Source organism: Cebus imitator, unplaced genomic scaffold (assembly GCF_001604975.1).
Source record: "Cebus imitator isolate Cc_AM_T3 unplaced genomic scaffold, Cebus_imitator-1.0 Scaffold385, whole genome shotgun sequence".
NCBI classification, from domain to species: Eukaryota; Metazoa; Chordata; class Mammalia; order Primates; family Cebidae; genus Cebus; species Cebus imitator.
Window position 1 is genome coordinate 1,842,792 of NW_016107700.1, and position 17,985 is coordinate 1,860,776.

Here is a 17,985-nt window from a genome sequence, read left to right on the forward strand (position 1 = left end):
AATAATTAATGGCATAGTAAAATACTGCAATATAACATGAAGTGAATAAAGCAAGTAAGATACTATTTTTTGTATTAAAAATATACACATAAATGTAAGAAAAAGATGCATCAAATCTTACCAGTGGTTATCTCTGGAAACAGGGATTTGGGTGATTTTTAAAGTTTTTTTGGGGTGAATTTTTATCTTTCTACGTTTTCAAAAGTTTCTACAATAAGCAAGTTACCTTTGTAATCAGGAAAAAGTGGTTCTTTTAGTGCTCTGAATAGTATAATAATAATTTTTATTTCATTTCATTATTTACCTGGCCTTGCAGAAATTTACCTCTTTGGTAAAAGACAGAGTAGGCATGTGCTTAAGACATCAGCAAATGACTATTTACATTAATAATTTATTAATAGAGAAAATTTTATTGAAGCGATGACTTCAAAATGTGATTTTGGGGGCATTATACACTTGCTTGGAGGTTTAATCTTCAATCCACATGGGGGGCACCATAATCTCTGGTGCTTAGGGACCTCGTCTAGCCCCTGTGAGGCCCTTTGCAGTCCCTCCCTTGCCAGCCCCTCCAGCCTCAGCCATTTGCCCCCTGGGCTCTCCAGGCTCCACTGAGCAGCTGCCCACCTGCCTCAGCCCAGCTCCACTGCTGTGCTACCTGGCATAAGTCCCTTAACCGCTGTGTGTCTCAGTTTCCTCATTTGTTAAAAGAGGAGGTTCCAATGGTATGTACCCCCTAACAATATGTGAGCATTACAGAAATGACACGGGACACGCACTCAGAACATCCCTTGTGCGTGGCAAGTGCTGACTGTTACCTGCCATTATTAGGCTCCCCGGCCCGGGGGTCTCAGAGCCTTGGCACAAGCTCTTCCCTCTGCCTGGAGCACTTTGCTCCACTGACCTTTCCTGGAGCTCCAGGTCAACTCCAGCAGCCTTCCCAGGGCAGACTAGGTGCCTTCCCCTTCTGCAGCGCCTGAACCACACATGAATAAATAAAGTGAGAGCGCGCCCAGGGAAGAGCAGTGTGTACAGAAAGGGGCTGAGTCAGTCCAGGCGTTTCCTCGGGGATCCTTCTCCTGCCAGGCCTGCACGGGGGCCGTGGCAGCGAGAAGATGTGCATGGGTGGCTCCCGGGTGCTCGGGAAGGGCCCCAGAGCTCCTGGCCCGGCTGGAGGCAGGAGGCCAAGTCTACTCCGCGAAGCTGGATCAGTACCGGGGGCACAGGGCGTGCAGCGAGGGCTGGCGGGGGCGGCCCGCCTGGGGGGCTGCCCGGGCGCACGCGAGAGCCAGGTGGGGGGTGCGGGAAGAAGGCGCCCGCAGCAGCGCACGCAGGGGCCGCGGGGAAAGCACCAAGAGGCGGCGAGGGGCCTCAGTGGCCGGAACCCGGGCCGGCTGCTGCAGGCACAAGAACGTGCCCCACCCTCGGGGCTTGGCTGGCACCGCCCGGCCCTCCAGGTCTGTGGCAGCATCCCAGCCTCTGTTTACTCATCTGTCTCCCCAGGACCAGGCTGTCTTCCTGGGGCAGCTCAGGTGGGCAAGGACATCATCTGATTTTTACTCCTGGGCGCGTTTGGGGCAAGGTGAAGGCAGCTCCTGGAGTCCACAGCGACCTCCACATACCATGACGGGGCGGCCGGGTGGCACCACTGGCTGGACCCGGACTCGGGTCCTGCTTTCCCGGGACCGCGCTGCAGCCCTAGGATCTCTGCGCCGAGGCCCGCGGCAAGAGCCACGACGGCGCTGATCACGCTGACGTCCCTGCTGCGGGCCCCTCGCCCGGGCCGCCCACCTGCCACGCCCAGGTCGCACCTCCAGTTCGCCCCACCCGCGACACCGGCCGCCGCCAATGGTCCCCCTCGTGGGCGTGGCCTCCGCGCCCTGGCCCCGCCCCCGCGCCACCATTGGTCGGACGGGGGGGGGCGGGCGGCACCGACGGCAGGGGCAGGGGCAGGGACTCGCGGGAATCTCACCACCCGGGTCGCTGCCGGAGCTCGCCCGTCGCCCCTGCGCTGCGCGGACCGCGGCCACAGCCGGACACGCGGGCACGGCGGCGACAGACGTATTGGCGGACAGTCCCAGCCCGCTGAGTAGCCCCGACCTCGAGGCGCTGGCGTCCGCGTCCGCTAGTCTGGGAGCCTGGGCAGGTGCCGCGCGGGAGGCGCTCCGGGGACCGCGCTGAGGCCGCGGACGCCGCCTGCCCTGTCCCGCTGCTCGCTGAGCCCAGCACCCCGCTCGCCGTCGGGGCGTCTCCGGGCCCAGGGGCGGCCGCGGAGCCGATGCGCACCGGCTGAGCACCCCCGGCCCACCATGGCCGCGCGCCCCGGCCCGCTCTGGCTCCTGGGCCTGGCGCTGTGCGCGCTGGGCGGGGGCGGCCCCGGCCCGCGACCCCCGCACGGCTGTTCCCAGTGGCGTCTGGGCGCCCGCGAGCGCCGGGACGTTCAGCGCGAGATCCTGGCTGTGCTCGGGCTGCCCGGGCGGCCCCGGCCCCGCGCGCCACCCGCCTCCTCCCGGCTGCCCGCGTCCGCGCCGCTCTTCATGCTGGACCTGTACCACGCCATGGCCAGCGACGACGACGAGGATGGCGCGCCCCCGGAGCGGCGCCTGGGCCGTGCCGACCTGGTCATGAGCTTCGTCAACATGGGTGAGTGCGGCCGCACGCGCTCCGCGGGGACCCTCAGAGTGAGCTGGCTGCAGGAGAGAGTGCGTGCCTCCGCAGGCGGTGCTGGGCCCTGGCCCAACCGGGAGTCACAGGCGGTAGACGCGACCCCTAGGGGAGGGCGACCGCCTTGGCCAGGGAAGGTCTAAGGGTCCTGGGGTACCCTGGGCTGCGGGGTGGTCAGGAGCAGAGTGGGGGGAACTGTGGACTCCCAGGGGAGCCCTTCACCCTGCCTTCACCTGCCCCAAACGCACCCAGGTGAAGGCAGTAAGAATCAGGTGATGGTCTTGCCCACCTGGGCAGCCCCAGGAAGACAGCCTGGTCCTGGGGAGACAGGTGAGTAAACAAGGCCAGGATGCTGTCACTGTGATAAGGGCAGTACTGAGGAGAGGGCCAAAGTTCAGCGTGGAAACCTGTGGTCACATCATCAGAGTGACCAGAGCTGACCCGGTGCCCTGAGTCCACAGCAGGCTCTTCCCTGTTTGGAGCCTGGGTGGGGTGCAGCTGTCAGGGGAGCGGCTGGGGAAGGAGCAGACCCAGGTCGGTGGGGCAGGGACTGTGGCCTTGTCACCCTGGGCCCAGCCCCTGGGATATGGCCTGGCGTAGGGTGAGTGTCTGGGCCTGTGGAATGGCCCAGTGGGCAGCTGGACCCACTTTGTTCTCCCAGGCAAAGCCCGGCTTTTCCTGTCTGCCAACATCTTTTATCAAACCCTGGAGCTATTTACTCCTTAGGAGCCCAGAGATTTTTTTTGCAGTGCTAAACTCTTTGGTCTGTGGTCGTATAGTGACTGTTGGTCAGGTCCCCCATCTGCTTTGCCTCCTCTCTGTGGCAAGTGACAAGCCGGGGTCTGGAGAGCCAAGGACAACAGTTCAGCCTGAGGTGAGGGAGCTGTGGGGCTGAGAGCAGGAAGAGGGTCCCTGCCCGGGTCTCCAGCCTCCCTCCACCGACAGCATCTTTCATTCTCCATCCTCACAGCAACCCTGGTAACAGCCACGGTCTGCATCCCCATCTCCCAGATAAGGACAGTGAGGCTCAGAGAGGCAGCGCCATGCCTAGGATAGCACAGCCTCTATGCGGCTGAGCCAGGACGGACCCAGGAAGCCTGACTGTCCATCCAGTGCTCAAGGAGATGACATTTCTGTTGTCAGTCCAGGTTTTCAGGGTGCAGAGAGCTTTCTGAGGAGTCTGGGCCGAAGAACCCAGGGCACTGAGCAGCAGCAGGTTTTGTGGGGGCCCTCAGCCATTTGCTTCCTACACTAGGGCAGAAGAAGGCATGGCCGAACCTCTGTTCCCCGCCACCCAGAGCTGGTGGTGGGCTGAGGTGGGGGGCAAGCAGCAGGAGGCAGCCATTCACGATCACTGAGCGCCAGTGCCAGGCACAGGACTCTGGCCTGTGGGATCTGGATGCCACCTTCCTAGTTAGAGGACAGGGTGGGGATGTGGGACAGAGGAGACCATCTGTGAAACTGGGGTTGGGGCTCTGTCATCAGGACAGGCTGGCCCCGGGCGCAGGACCAAGAAGACTTATGGATGGAGTCGCCCAAGAATGTCCCCTCGGGAGCCACCCATCAGAATGAGTCACCACCCAGCTCACATCCTACCTCCCCTGGCATCCCCTGAGTCAAGGCATGCACAGCCTGGTGGGGGCTGTGGATATGAATTGGGCAGTGGCTACCCCTGCTGTGTGACCTTAGGGAAGTTCCTCACCCTCTCTGAGCCTTGGTTGCTCCTTGGAAAATGAGGTGCCTGGTGATCTGTCCTCAAGGTTGTTGTATGATTGGTTGATAGAGGGGAGGAGCAGAACGCCTGTTCCTTTCCCCTCCGATGGTGAAACTGGAGCTGGCCTCTGTTGGCCCCAGACCCTCCCAGCTATGGCCTGGTACGGAGGTGACAGGAGCATCTCCATATGTCTTGTACACATGTGAAACCTAGAAACAGATTCTAAAAGCCAAACAAAAGGTGTTTGTACCTGTTTTTGGAATGAAAAGTAGCACGTGAACTTTCAGAGCCTTACAATTCCTCATTTCATTCATGTGAGACTGTTTTGCCAGCCCATGGGCTCAGGGAGGTTAAATGGCCAGCCCAGGGCCACACAGCACATCTGGGGTGAATCCACAGCTGTGGATTCCAAAGCCCAGCTTCTTCCCACATCAGCTCTGCATGTTTCATTAAGACCCGGGGCCTCCAGCACTGCGGGATTAACAGGCAGGTCGTTGTTAGTGGAAGCCCAGGCTGTGGGTGGGCACAGCCAGCTGTCAGAAGGGCCTTCTTTATTCTGATGTGCTAATTGCACTAGTGGAATTCTCTCAGAGTAGCTTTAACTGGCAACTACTGAGGCTGTGGCAGGGTGGGGTAGCCACATACCAGGATGCTCTCCGTGTTTGGAGGCCCCTGAAGGTCAGTGGCCCCAGAGGCCACCACGGGATCTAATAACAGGGTCACTGGGGTGTCACTGCCCACACCCAGGCTCCCACACCTGCTCCCTCCTGCTCCACCTCTCCTATCAGCCTCATCTGGCTCCCGAAAAGCCAGGCCTGGTACCCTAGGCCCCAACTGTTGATGGCAGCCTGTGGGACCCAGAGGGTGGGGCTGTCACAGACCCCCTCCGTGGCTCAGGCCTCTGTGCAGAGCCCTGCTTTAGGAAGTCAAGCCTGCGTCCTGATGTTCAGAGCCTGCGTTGGGAGGCCAGGGCTGGGGCAGAGCCGGGGCCCTGCCTGGCCTGTCGTCCATATCAGCCTGTAGACCTGGGCTTTCTTGGGCAGGACAGTGATGGAACAGGTGGATTCTGTCCCTGGTCTCTCTGTGCTCAGGGAGGGGAGAGCCCTGATCTGGGAGGCAGGACCCAGGTTCTTGTGCTGCCTGCGCCCGCCATTAACTCCTGCATGTCCCGGGCTGCGGCCCTTCCCTTCCCTAGGCCTCTGCTTTCTTGTCCATTCTACAGTGATGGCATCAGAAAGGCAAGGTGCCTCCCATCCCTGACCCTGTGGCTCTGTGGCAGAGGCGTCTTCTCACAACACCGCCCATGCCCTGGCCCCAGTGCCTCAGGCCGGCCTGGCCCCTCCTGAGGGAGGAAGGATGGCAGGAAGGACCACCTCTGCGCATTCCTCCCAAATCCTCCTCCACACATGTCAGCAGAGAGGCAGGTGCCCATGTTCCAGATTGAGAAACTGAGGCATAAGCAGGACTAGCAGGGAGAGGTCCAGCCAGGACCAGAATGCAGGCATCTTCTCTTTCATCCTGATCCCTTCCTGCACCAGACAGATTTGTTCCCATGGTCTCTGGTGGCTGTGGACAGAAGTGTTGATGAACTGAGCCTTCTGGGTTTGGGAGAAGCAGGACTGAGTGGGAGTTCAGGACCTGGCACGGGTCCTGCTCTGCCCTTGCCAGCCATGTGACCTGGAAGGGTGGCACTGTCTCGGTGGGCCCCAGGTCCACGTCCTTTGGTTCTTTACTACGGACTTCTTTCATATTCCCATCCATTAATTCATTCAATCAACAAATAGCTATGTAGCACCTACCATGGGCCAGGCACAGTTCTAGTTGTTGGGGATATAGCTATGAAAAAATAAAGTCCCTGCCCTCAGAGAGACAGCTGTGTGGTAGGATAGACACATACATGATCCCGAAAGGTAATTGTCAGGTGTGCTAGACAGCAAAGCCCCATCTGGAAACAGGAGGGGCTAAACAAATGGCAGGACAGACAGGGCTAAGTTGGAGGTGTCTGACCTGAGACTCACACACCCAGCATTTGCGTCCTGACACTGACACCTGATCTCAGTGTGATCTGGACTTTCCAGTCCACCTCCCCGAGCCTCAGTTTCCACCTCTGTAAAATGGAGGTAGTCATCTTATGGAGCTGTTCCGGGCTCATGTGAGACGATGCCCAGCAATGCCCACATGCCCAGAACCTCCCCATCTGTTCCTTCATTGGCATCTCACAATTGCTGTCACATCCATGTTTGAGAGGAAAGAGAGGCTCAGAGCAGGTAGGTGGGGCCACACAGAGGGTTACCTCCCTGTCTCCACATCCTTGCTTTTCTCCAAAATAGCAGCTGCCTCTCCACACAGCCCAGGGCCTGGCCCACCAGTAAATGCAGTGTGTGCTGCTGAAATGGACTGTGTTGAATGGGAATCTGTGATACAAACTGAAACCACTGCTTACAAAATATGTTTGTTTTAGGATTTATAGGACTAAATGCATGTTTCTTTTAGAACATTCAAATCATAAATTAATTATAGAATTTCACTATAGAAAGCTCAGACCATATATTCAGAAACGTATGAAAGCTCCAAGTAATCCTCTCTGTACCTCAGAGAATATCAGTGTTTTAATCCTTTAGTGTAGCACTCCATATCCCCAACCAGCCCTGATATTTTATCAATACAAACGTTAACATTTGTATATCATTACTATTTTCAGAGACAGGGTCTTGCTTTGTGACCCAGGCTGGAATGCAGTGGCATGAGCATAGCTCACTGCAACTGTGAACTCCTGGGCTCAAGTAACGTTCTCACCTCAGCCTCCTAAATGGCTAGAACTACAAGTGTGCACCACCATGCCCAACTCATTGCTTTAAATCTTTTGTAGAGACGGGATCTCACTATATTGTCCAGGCTGGGTCAAACTCCTGGTTTCAACTGACCCTCCTGCCTCAGCCTCCCAAAGTGCTGGGATTACAGGCATGAACCACTGTGCCCAGCATTTTCTTTTCTTTCTTTTTTTAACTGCATGAGACATTAACGCTCACTGTTTTGCAACTTTGTTTTTCTTTTAACAATACATATTTTATCCATCTTACCTTATGCCTAAAGGTATTTGTCCTTCTGAGAGTTGAAGGTAGGTCCCTTTTCTCCAAAGTTCTGTCTGGCCACCAGACTGTTGCACCCTGGGCTGGGCGTGGTGGCTCATACCTGTAATCCAAGCACTTTGGAGGCCAAGGTGAGCGGATCACCTGAGGTTGGGAGTTCAAGACCAGCCCGATCAACATGGTGAAACCCCATCTTTAAAAAAAAAAAATGTTGCACCCTGTGGATCCCTAGTGACAGGTCCCTCCCATCTCTGCAGTGTTTTCTCACCCCTGGAGTAAATGACTATGACTGTCCTCACTCACAGGAGGAAGCTGAGTCTCAAAGAATGTCTGGGTCCTGGATGCGCAGACCCACAGGAGCAGATATGAAAGGTGGATCACAGCTGTAGGAGCGTAGACCCTGAGGTGGTAGGTGACTCTGGAGTGGGGCTCACCGACTTTCAATTTTGGGTGTACTGCTTGAGATCTGTGAGCTGTTGAACAAGTCATTTGAAGTCTTGGCATCTCAGTTTCCTCATCTTTAAAACTGGGATAATGCCTGTATCCGGCCAGGCACAGTGGTGTGCACCTGTAATCCCAACACTTTGGGTGGCTGAGGCGGGCAGATCACTTGAGGTCAGGAGTTCGAGACCAGCCTGGCCAACATGGTGAAACCCTGTCTTTACTAAAAATATAAAAAAAATTAGCCAGGCATGGTGGCATATGCCTGTAGTCCTGGCTACTCTGGAGGCTAAGGTGGGAGAATTGCTGGAACGAGATGGAGGTTGCCTGGGAGACAGAGCAAGACTCTGTCTAAATAATAATAATAATAATGCCTGTATCATAGCACCATGATTAAATAGGTTAAGGCATGTAAAAACTTAGAAAGTGTCTGGCTGGGCAAGGTGGCTCACAGCTGCAATCCCAGCACTTTGGGAGGCTGAGGCAGGTGGATTACCTGAGGTCAGGAGTTCAAGACCAGACTTGTCAACATGGTGAAACCCTGTCTCCACCAAAAATACAAAAATTACCCAGTGTGGTGGTGGGTGCCTGTAGTCCCAGCTACTTGGGAGGCTGAGGCAGGAGAATCGCTTGAACCCAGGAGGGGGAGGTTGTAGTGAGCTGAGATCACACCATTGCACTCCAGCCTGGGCAACAGAATCGAGACTCCGCATCAAAAAACAAAGCAAAACAACCTAGCAAGTGTCTGGCAGAGCTCAGTCAGTGGCAGTGGGTATTACGAGGGAAGGGCCTGCAGGATTATGCGCCACTCCCCAGTCATTTACTTAGGGACCTACAGCAGGGTAGTAAAAAGCAGTCAGGTCGGGGATCTGACCAGGCTGCCTGGGTGAGATCCCCATTCCACCCAGGCCTCCTCATAGTGGATGCTGTTGGGGGCTTCCCAGAGCTTCTCTTCAGTCGCTTATGGCCCCAGCTGCCTGGAGTGACAGCTGCTAACAACTCACAGGGGAGTCCTTCTCTAGGTTTTTTTTTTTTTTTCTTTTTTCAGATAGAGTTTTGCTCTTTTCCCTCATGCTAGATATTAATGGCGCAATCTCAGCTCACCGCAACCTCTGACTCCTTGGATTCAAGCAATTCTCTTGCCTCAGCCTCCCGAGTAGCTGGGATTACAGGTGCCTGCCACCACACCTGGCTAATTTTGTATTTTTAGTTGAGATGGGGTTTCACCATATTGGTCAGGCGGGTCTTGAACTCCTGACCTCAGGTGATCCACTGGCCTCGGCCTCCCAAAGTACTGAGATTACAGGCATAAGCCACTGCACCAAGCCCTTCTCTAGATATTAATTGACTGCGCCCAAAGAAGCTGCCCGAGGCTAGGTACCATCCCGGGGGATACCCCACATCCAACAACTGGTCTATAGCAGTGTCAATGCCCAGCCCCCTTGCCTTAAGGAGAGACAGCTCTGAAGGAAGGGCCACCAGCCCCAGAGCTCCCCATTTGGTTGCAGTTGTCTGAGGCCTTTGTTGTGGTTGCATCCAAAACCTGCTCCCTTCATTCACTACAAAAAGCAATAGACTTTCCAGTTTCCCCAGTAAACTTTCCGACTCAGTGTCTGTTGCCCAGAGAGCCCAACCTAAGAAACAATTTATGTGATTGTAGCCCAATTTATTTAATGCTCTGAGCCCCAGTTTCCTCATCTGTAAAATGGGAGAGCTACCTCATTGGGCAATTAGGAGTATTAAGTCAGTTAATCTGTGTAAAATTATGAAAACAGTGGCTGGTCAGTGCTTAATAAATGTCAGCTTCATTTGTTTTTAGCCCAAGGCTGACTGATTAATGGCAAGACCAGAAACAAAAGTCGGTTATTTCCTTGAACTGCTGGCTCTATCTTGAGCAGCAACCATTTCTTCTGAACAGTCCTGGACCCTCCACACGTCAGGGTTCTGGGGAAGTTGAAGGCTGCAAGACTTAGGTATGGAGAAAGTTTACTCATTCAGGGCTTTAAGAGCAGTTTGTGGACACTCCTTAGTGAGCACTGCTGCAAACCAACTGTGTACTATTCTCTTTCCTGTTTATCTTGGGAGCTAATAAAAGCACAGCTCCAGCCCAGCCCAAAGTCTGCTCATTTATTGGGAAAGAGAGGCCCAAAGGCAACTCAATATAAATGATCCCCAAATGGGAGAAATGTCCATTCACCCACTTGGCAAACACGGGCAAGAGGGTTCAACAGCAGAGACCAACAAGATCCCTCTCTCATTTTGTGGGAGACAAACAAGGCCAAAGGAGAGGCGGCATGGCTCCCGGCTGGAGATGGGATCTTGCTCTGTCACCCAGGCTGCAGTGCAGTGGTGTGATCATAGCTTGCTGCAGCCTCAACCTCCCGGGCTCAAGTGATCCTTCACCTCAGCCCAAGTATCTGGGGACTACAGGTGCCCACCACCATGCCCAGCTAATTTTTAAACATTTTTTTATAGAGTCAGGGTCTCATGATGTTGCCCAGTCTGGTCTTAAACTCCTGGGCTCAAGCCATCCACCTACCTCGGCCTCCCAAAGTGCTGAGATTGCAGGCGTGAGCCACTGTCCCTGGCCTCTTGTATGTTCTTGAAACGCCAGTTCCTGAAGTGAAAATCCCATCATGGCTTTTCCTGCTCAGGACCTTCCATGTGTCCCTTCAAGCCAGAATGGAATTCACATTTTCCCAGCCTGGCATTCAGAACTCAGTGTTCTAGCTACACCACGTGGTGTTCCCTTGACTCATCTGCAGCTTGGCAAGGCCGTGGATGAGGAGAAACGAACGTAGACTTTGTAGTTCAGACATGCTTAGCCCTGAATGCCACCCTCAATGCTTCCAGTTGTGGCCTTGTGCAAATCAGTTAACTTCCCGATGTTTACTGTTCTCATCTCTAACCTGGGGTCAGTAATGTCCCCCACAGAGTTGTCATGGTGTCACCTTCACCGTGGCCCTCAATAGTGCCACCCCCTGGGATGTACAGAGTTCTGTGATCCCTCCAACACTGTACCAGTGCTGATCTGTGTGACCGACTGTAACATATGACACTAGTGGTGATAGGTACCTGACAGGATGAGTCTATAAAAGACTGTGGCTTCTAATCCCGGGTGCCTCGTTCTCGGGGAGGTCGTGAGGTGAGCATCCCTATGGAGAGAGCCACGTGGTAAGCAGCTAAAGACAGAGCTTAGAAGTGGATCCAGGTCGGGTGTGGTGGCTCACGCCTGTAATCCCAGCACTTTGGGAGGCCAAGGTAGGCGGATCATGAGGTCAGAAGATTAAGGCCATCCTGACTAACGCAGTGAAACCCCGTCTCTACTAAAGATACAAAAATTAGCCCATAGTCCCAGCTACTTGGGAGGCTGAGGCAGGAGAATTGCTTGAACCTAGGAGGCGGAGGTTGCAGTGAGCCAAGATCACGCCATTGCATTCCAACCTGGGCGACAAAAGAAGTGAAAAGAAGTGGATCCGTGAGCCCCAGCTAAATCTTCAGAGACAGCAGCCCTAGCTGACAGCTTGCCTGTGACCTCATGAAAGACCCTGATCCTGACCTACCCGGCTAAGTTCCTGGATTCTTAGTCCTAAGAACAATGTGCAATAACACATGTATGTTGTTTTAAACTGCTATGTTTGCATAATGAGTTACACAGCAACAGATAACTAACACAGTCAGGTTAGCATGAACAGGAAGGACATACAGCATGTGTGCAGCATGGTGCCTGACACACGGGTCAGTGCTTAAAAAGTGCCACCTGGCACAGCATCTCCCACCTCTCAGCTTTCCCTAGGTGACTCCCCTCCAGTTCTGTTCCTCAGAGTTCTTCCACCCCTCTTGAATATGTTTTCAAGGAAAGTTTTCTCTGCCTCCTTCCAAGGCACCATACATGACCGTGACCGTGACCTTGATGGGAGCGCTTGTCCTGCATTGCGTGCACTTCTCTTCGCTTTCTGCCTGTGCGATCCAGGGGCACACCAAGCCCCTCTTTCTCCTACTTGCCAGCAACCCCAGAACAACCTGAGAATAGGGACCAAGTCTGACTCTTCCCAGCCCCCGCTCTCACCCGGTGGCAGGAAGTTGAAGGAAAGAGGTGCCCGGCTGGAGGCAGGGAGCAAGGAGAATTGGGGGGATCCTGGGCCTGGGTCAGTGGGACAGAGCGGAGCCGCCCTCCCTGTCTGTGTGGGGCCAACGATGGGTGCCGCAGCTCCCTGGGCCCTCCCCTGGGACCCCAAGTCCCCGCTGGGCCCTGCCTGGAGGGAGGGGGCTTCACAGGCATTCTCAGGTGTCTGTTGACAGGAGGGCCTTGTTGGCAGGTGACCCCCATCCCGGTATTTCCCATTAATTCTGGGACCGCTCGTTTCACATTGGCCCCAAGTGTGAACATCCACATCACAAGCCTCCAATCTGACATGTGACTCTGGAAACCCTCTGCCCCTCCTCTGCCTCAGTTTCCCCACCTCTGCAAGGTTGCCTGAAGGCCTTTCCAGCTCTGACCAAAGAATGTGCCCACCCCCTGCCTGCTGATGGGGGCTCCTGCAGGGTGAGGCACAGGGTGGGGAGGTTCACCCAGCCCCCCTCCTCCCAGGGCCTCTTCCCCACAGGCAAGAGAGGATGTGTCACAATCTTTCCGGAAAATTCCCACAGTTCAGTTCTTTCCTGGGATTTAACTGGAGGAATTGCATCTTTCTTGCTCACATCTCCTGGGATCTATTCTTGGCCTTGGCAGGCTTGATGTGGTGGCGTGTGTGGGTGTTCCCTTTTAATTTGGGGTCCAGAGCCGTCTGAGGCCGGACCGGTAATTATGAGAGCAGCGCCATATATGGAAACAGCCCTTGAAACAAGCCAGTGATGAGACCCGGCTGGAAATACCTCCACATGGAGCCCTGGGCCGCCTCAAGGCGGTGCTGAGATTTCTGGGTGGGAGAAGCCTCTTCAGGACGCAGAACCGACAGGTCATGGGTCCTGGCCTCCCTTGGCCTGCAGAGGCTGTGGGGTCTGGGCCTTGTTTCGGGTCTGAAATGGGGTCTCCCTTCCCGCCTTTGCTGCCTGTGGGACCAGTCAGGCAGGCCCGGCCCATGCACCCCGAGCTCTGGGGGAGCCACCATCCACCCGCAGGGGCCAGGCTGGGAGAGAAGGCAGGTCCACAGCAGCGGGAATGTCGGTGGCTTCTGATGGACTCACACAGGGACATGGCAGCCACACCCAGACTGGCAGCAATACCCAGCCCAAAAGGCTGTGAGTGCCAAACACGGAGCCGCTGTCCTGGGGACAAGCGGCCCACAGGAAGAAAGGATGGGACAGCCCCACTCTGGGGCCCTGGAACACGGTGGCCGATGAGCCACATGGGAGCCTCTGATGTTCACACGTGGCTCGGTCCCGGCCCTCCAAGGGCTCGCCGTCCAGAGGAACAGTTGGATCAGAGACAGCAAGGCCTGGCATGGGTGCTAGGAGAGGCCAAAAGCTTGACCTGCGTGGGGTCTGAGGACTGGGAGGCTTCTCAGCTGAACAGAGAGGGGCAGGCTGCCCAGGGAGAGTAGCTTCCAGGAAGGAGTCTGGGGGAGGCATCTGCAGCCAGAAGGCACAAGAGGCCGGAGGGACAGATGGCAGGGCTAGCACAGGGAGGGCCTGTGACACTCCTCCTGTGGGCCCTTCGGGGCCAGGGAGGGCCTGAGGGGAGGCAGGACGGGTCACAGGCCACAGGATTCTGTTCTGAGCTGAAGGAAGAGGGTGTCTTTTGAAGTCCCGCTTTTTAGTCAGAAATAAGACAGATTTAGGTTGTGTGGATGAGACTAAATTGCCCAGGGCACAAAAATAGCTAGGGCCCTTGTTGGTGTCGGGCTGAAGGTCTCAGGGTTTGGCATCTGAAGGCCTAGGCTGGAGTGGCAGGCACAGGGCCCCAGATGTGGCCAGTGGAAGCCACCTCCTGCCCACAGTGGCCTTTCCTGGAAGCGTGGGGTCCAGAGGTTGATTTATCCATGGCTAGAGGAGGAGGCTGAGGGTTCCATCTGCACATATTGGTGATTCATGATTGTTTATTTTCCCAGGAGTCACATTAAGGTGGTTTAGATGATTTATAAAGTAAATTCATTTGCTGCTTCCCCAGACAGAAGCTGGTTCCGCATTAGCCCATTTGAGGCAGCTTTTATGATTTTGTAGAAAATAAACATTTAGAGGTCCCTGTGGAACCAGGTATAGGTTGGTGTCTTTCCTGTGACCAGTGAATTACCCTCTGCACATGTCTTTTCATATTTTGCCAGTATGTCTTTGGGGTTCTTGTGCCAAAGGGTAAATTCACATGTAATTTTGCTAGGTATCGCCAAATTTCTCCTCTATATAGCATTCCTATCAGCAATGCCTGAGAATGTTCATGTCTGATCTTAATCTTTTTCCTTGTCAAAGGCTATACAGAGCACCCTATGAAAAGCACCTGTTACTCTTGAACCCATAACCTTTTCTGTTTCCTTCAAAGCATTTGGAGTAGAACAATAGAAATTACATCCCATATTTTACTTGCTTTTTGTTTATCTTTTATGTTTTCCATTAGATGGTAAACTCCATGAGTGTGGAAAAAGTATCTTCTTATTCATTTTTGTATTTTCAGTGCCCAGAATAGTGTTGTACACACAGCAAGAACTGGGTAAATGTATTTCTAGGCAGGGCGTGGTGACTCCTGCCTGTAATCCTGGCACTTTGGGAGGCCAAGGCGGGCAGATCACTTGAGGTCAGGAGTTCCAGACCAGCCTGACCAGTATGGTGAATCCCCATCTCTACTAAAAATACAAAAATTAACTGGGCATGGTAGTGGACGCCTGTAATCCCAGCTACTGGGGAGGCTGAGGCAGGAGAATTGCTTGAACCCAGGAGGCGGAGGTTGCATTGAACCAAGATCATGCCATTGGACTCCTGCCTGGGCAACAGAGTGAGAACCTGTCCCCCACAAAAAAAGAACTAGGTAAATGTATTTCCAAATTAAATATGATGAACTTATGAGATGAGTGAAATAATACATATTTTTAGAAAAACATAATTCAAAGTCCTGTTTCTGACCAAAAACTAAGACTTCAAAGACACCCTCGGGTGCTGTGGGACAAGGCAGGTTCATTCCCGCTCTGCCCTGGGCTGGGATGAGCGCCCATCACCTCCTGCCCACACACGTCTGGCCCCATCCCCTGCCCCGCACAGCTGTTTGCCTGCCCACGGCTGGACCAGGTCCCCACCTCGAGGACAGGAAGTGCTCCTACATCCGCTGCAGCCCGCACAGCCTGGTGCTTTTACAAACCTGACTGTGGTCACTGAGCCCAGTAACCAGAGAGAATGTTTAAAAAGACTCACAAACATATCATTGAAATCTCAGTGTTGGGTTTTGCGGAAGGCACTGGGCGGCTCCCACCCCTGCCTTCTGGAAACACAGATTTCTGGAGTTTAAAAGGGACGGGAGGCTAAAGTGAGACTGCCCTAAATGTAGCGTCCCGGGCATTTCCGGGCACCTGGGGCAATGTGGGCTTCATTCCTTTGTTTGACTGGCAGGTCAGCCCCCGCCACATGGCCCTGCCGCCCATCTCACCTCCAGCCTGGCCTCTACCCTCGCCTCCGCAGTGTCTTCCTATTCCCCTCCACCCACACCGCCCCCTGCTACCCACAACCCCTGTGCTCCCCACTGGCCAGAGGCACAGCCCAGGCTCCTGGCCGGGGATTCGCACCCTCAGCAGGCAGGCCGCAGCCGAGCTCACGCGCAGTCCCCAACATTGCTGACCTGTGGGCGCCTCCACACCTGTGCATGCGAGGTCCCCTCTCCCTAGAGCGCCCCCTCTGCCACCTCTCCGCCTACCAGGACCCCATCCCACCCTTTAAGGCCAGTTCAGATGCCACCTGCTCACATCCCACCACCCAGTGGGACCCTCGACCTCCCTAGCACCTGACGGGGCCACTCCGGGAGCTGTCACTCCTGCCCTGATTTTTCTTGCTCCTTTCCACATTTCCCTCCTTCTTCCTGCACCTTGTTCCAGAAAGGAAACGTGGGTCCCCTGCCCTCTGCTGTCTTCTGGTGCTTGCCCTGCCCTCAGGCCCCTCCGCTCTGACCCTCTGCCCTGGCTGGCCGGCCCCTGCAGGGCCCATCTCCCTGACACCGTGGCAGATTCACACTCGGGCCTCAGCCCAGCTCAGCTGTCAGCCCTGAGCCCTCCCGGCTGCACCTCTCATCCCGGCAGTGGGCAGCCTCTGGATGGCCCGTGTCCCCTGACATGCCGTCGGTTGTGTCCCTGACTACCAGGTTTCCCCGCAGGTTCAGGGCTTTTTTCTGCCTTGGGTCCAATGTCCATCTTCTCTTTAGCTGGAAGCTCCCTGCTCTGTCTCATCTGTGGGTCCCAGCACCAGCCAGGGCCGAGAAGGGGCGCAATGGGAGTTTGGGGTGTGGAGCCTGGGGCCTGTTGAGCACAGCCAGGTGCAGGGCTCAGGGTGTGCCTGGTTGCAACAGCCCCTCAGCCCTGCCCACGCCATGGGGCCAAGCCTGGAACACACGTTTGAAGAGGACGAAGCCAGCCCCACCCAGGCCTCCTGGGTCCCCCTGCACCTTGAGCAGTGGGCAGCTGGGGACAGCGGCTCACACCAGCTCTGCCCACTCCAGAGCCCGAGCCATTCCAAGTGCCAGCCCAGCTCTGCTTTGTCTTCTAGTGGAGCGAGACCGTGCCCTGGGCCACCAGGAGCCCCACTGGAAGGAGTTCCACTTTGACCTGACCCAGATCCCAGCTGGGGAGGCTGTAACAGCCGCGGAGTTCCGGATTTACAAGGTGCCCAGCACCCACCTGCTCAACAGCACCCTCCACGTCAGCATGTTCCAGGTGGTCCAGGAGCAGTTCAACAGGTGCCTTCCCCTTGGCCTGGGTGCTCCCCACCCAACCCGCCTCATAGTCTCATGGTCAAGGCAGCCCAGCAGGGAGTGGGGGTGAGTGGAGCCTTTCCCAGAGGACCCAAAAGAGAACCTCAAAGACAGGAGAGGTGCTTGGCCCAGGGCCCCTGCACTGTGGGAAGAGCCCCAGTGTTGGAAATAGATGCTCGGTGCCACAAAGAAAAATTAGCACTGAGACAAAGGATATTTCAGCAACACAATTTTTCCTTCCTGGCCTGCAGGAAGGGCACTCTCACTGGCCATCTTGCTGCGAGAGTGCAGTGAACAATGGAAAACACGCAAATGTATCCCTTATGCATTTGGGGTCGTCCTTACTGCTGTGTCTAATCTGTTGGCTGGAGCCTGACCTCACAATCTAAACTTAACACTTATTAGCACACTTATTCTTTAACAAGAAAGGAAACTTTAAAAAGGAAATTTTCTACTTCCCACACCCAGTGACAGTCCTGCCTTCAGATCCCTGTCCTGCCATCCTGGCTGTGGGGACTTGGACAGGTCACTGAGCCTCAGTTTCCCCATGTGTACACCTCTGCTGAGGCAGTGAGATGAGGCTCAGAAGGGGCACGGACCAGAGCCAGGTGGGAGACACTCCTGTGACAGCCCCCAGGCGGGCCCTGCAGACACGGAGGCAGCTGTGCCGGCCGCCAGTTAATTGTTCTTTCATGTCCACAGGGAATCTGACTTGTTCTTTTTGGATCTTCAGACACTTGGAGCTGGGGATGAGGGCTGGCTGGCACTGGACATCACAGCAGCCAGTGACCACTGGTTGCTGAAGCGTCACAAGGACCTGGGACTCCGCCTCTATGTGGAGACTGAGGATGGTGAGGCTGGGGGCTCTGCGGGAGCAGCTCCTGGGGCTCCTGTGTGCCAACACAGGCAGTGGTAGTGACCTCCTGTGGCCATGGGTGCCCGGCCTCACCAGCTGTGCCTGCTGCGAGGGTCAATGAGGTTCAGGGCTCGAGGTCTGGCCTGGCGGGGGTGCTCCCTCCTCTCCTTCTGCTTCCTGGGAAGTGGGTGGTTCTTCCCACGGAGCAGCCTCCACCTTGGGAGTTTCTATCCTGGGAAGGAAAGGAGGGGAAGTGGCTGTATCCTCAGGTGCTGAGGCCAAGAGGCTGGGTTTGAAGCCCAGCCCAACGGTGCCCTGCCTCAGTGACCTTGGCCAGGACTTA

General features: G+C 55.4%; 1 protein-coding gene across 1 annotated transcript; it reads left to right on the top strand.

Moving 5' to 3' along the window:
• The first annotated feature begins 2,306 nt into the window (after window positions 1–2,306).
• On the top strand, window positions 2,307–17,985 carry LOC108288850 (bone morphogenetic protein 8A-like). Its single transcript, XM_037731166.1, has 3 exons — window positions 2,307–2,640; window positions 16,582–16,771; window positions 17,489–17,985. The coding sequence occupies exons 1-3, from the start codon at window positions 2,307–2,309 to the stop codon at window positions 17,700–17,702; spliced, it is 738 nt and encodes a 245-aa protein (XP_037587094.1). The 3' UTR covers window positions 17,703–17,985.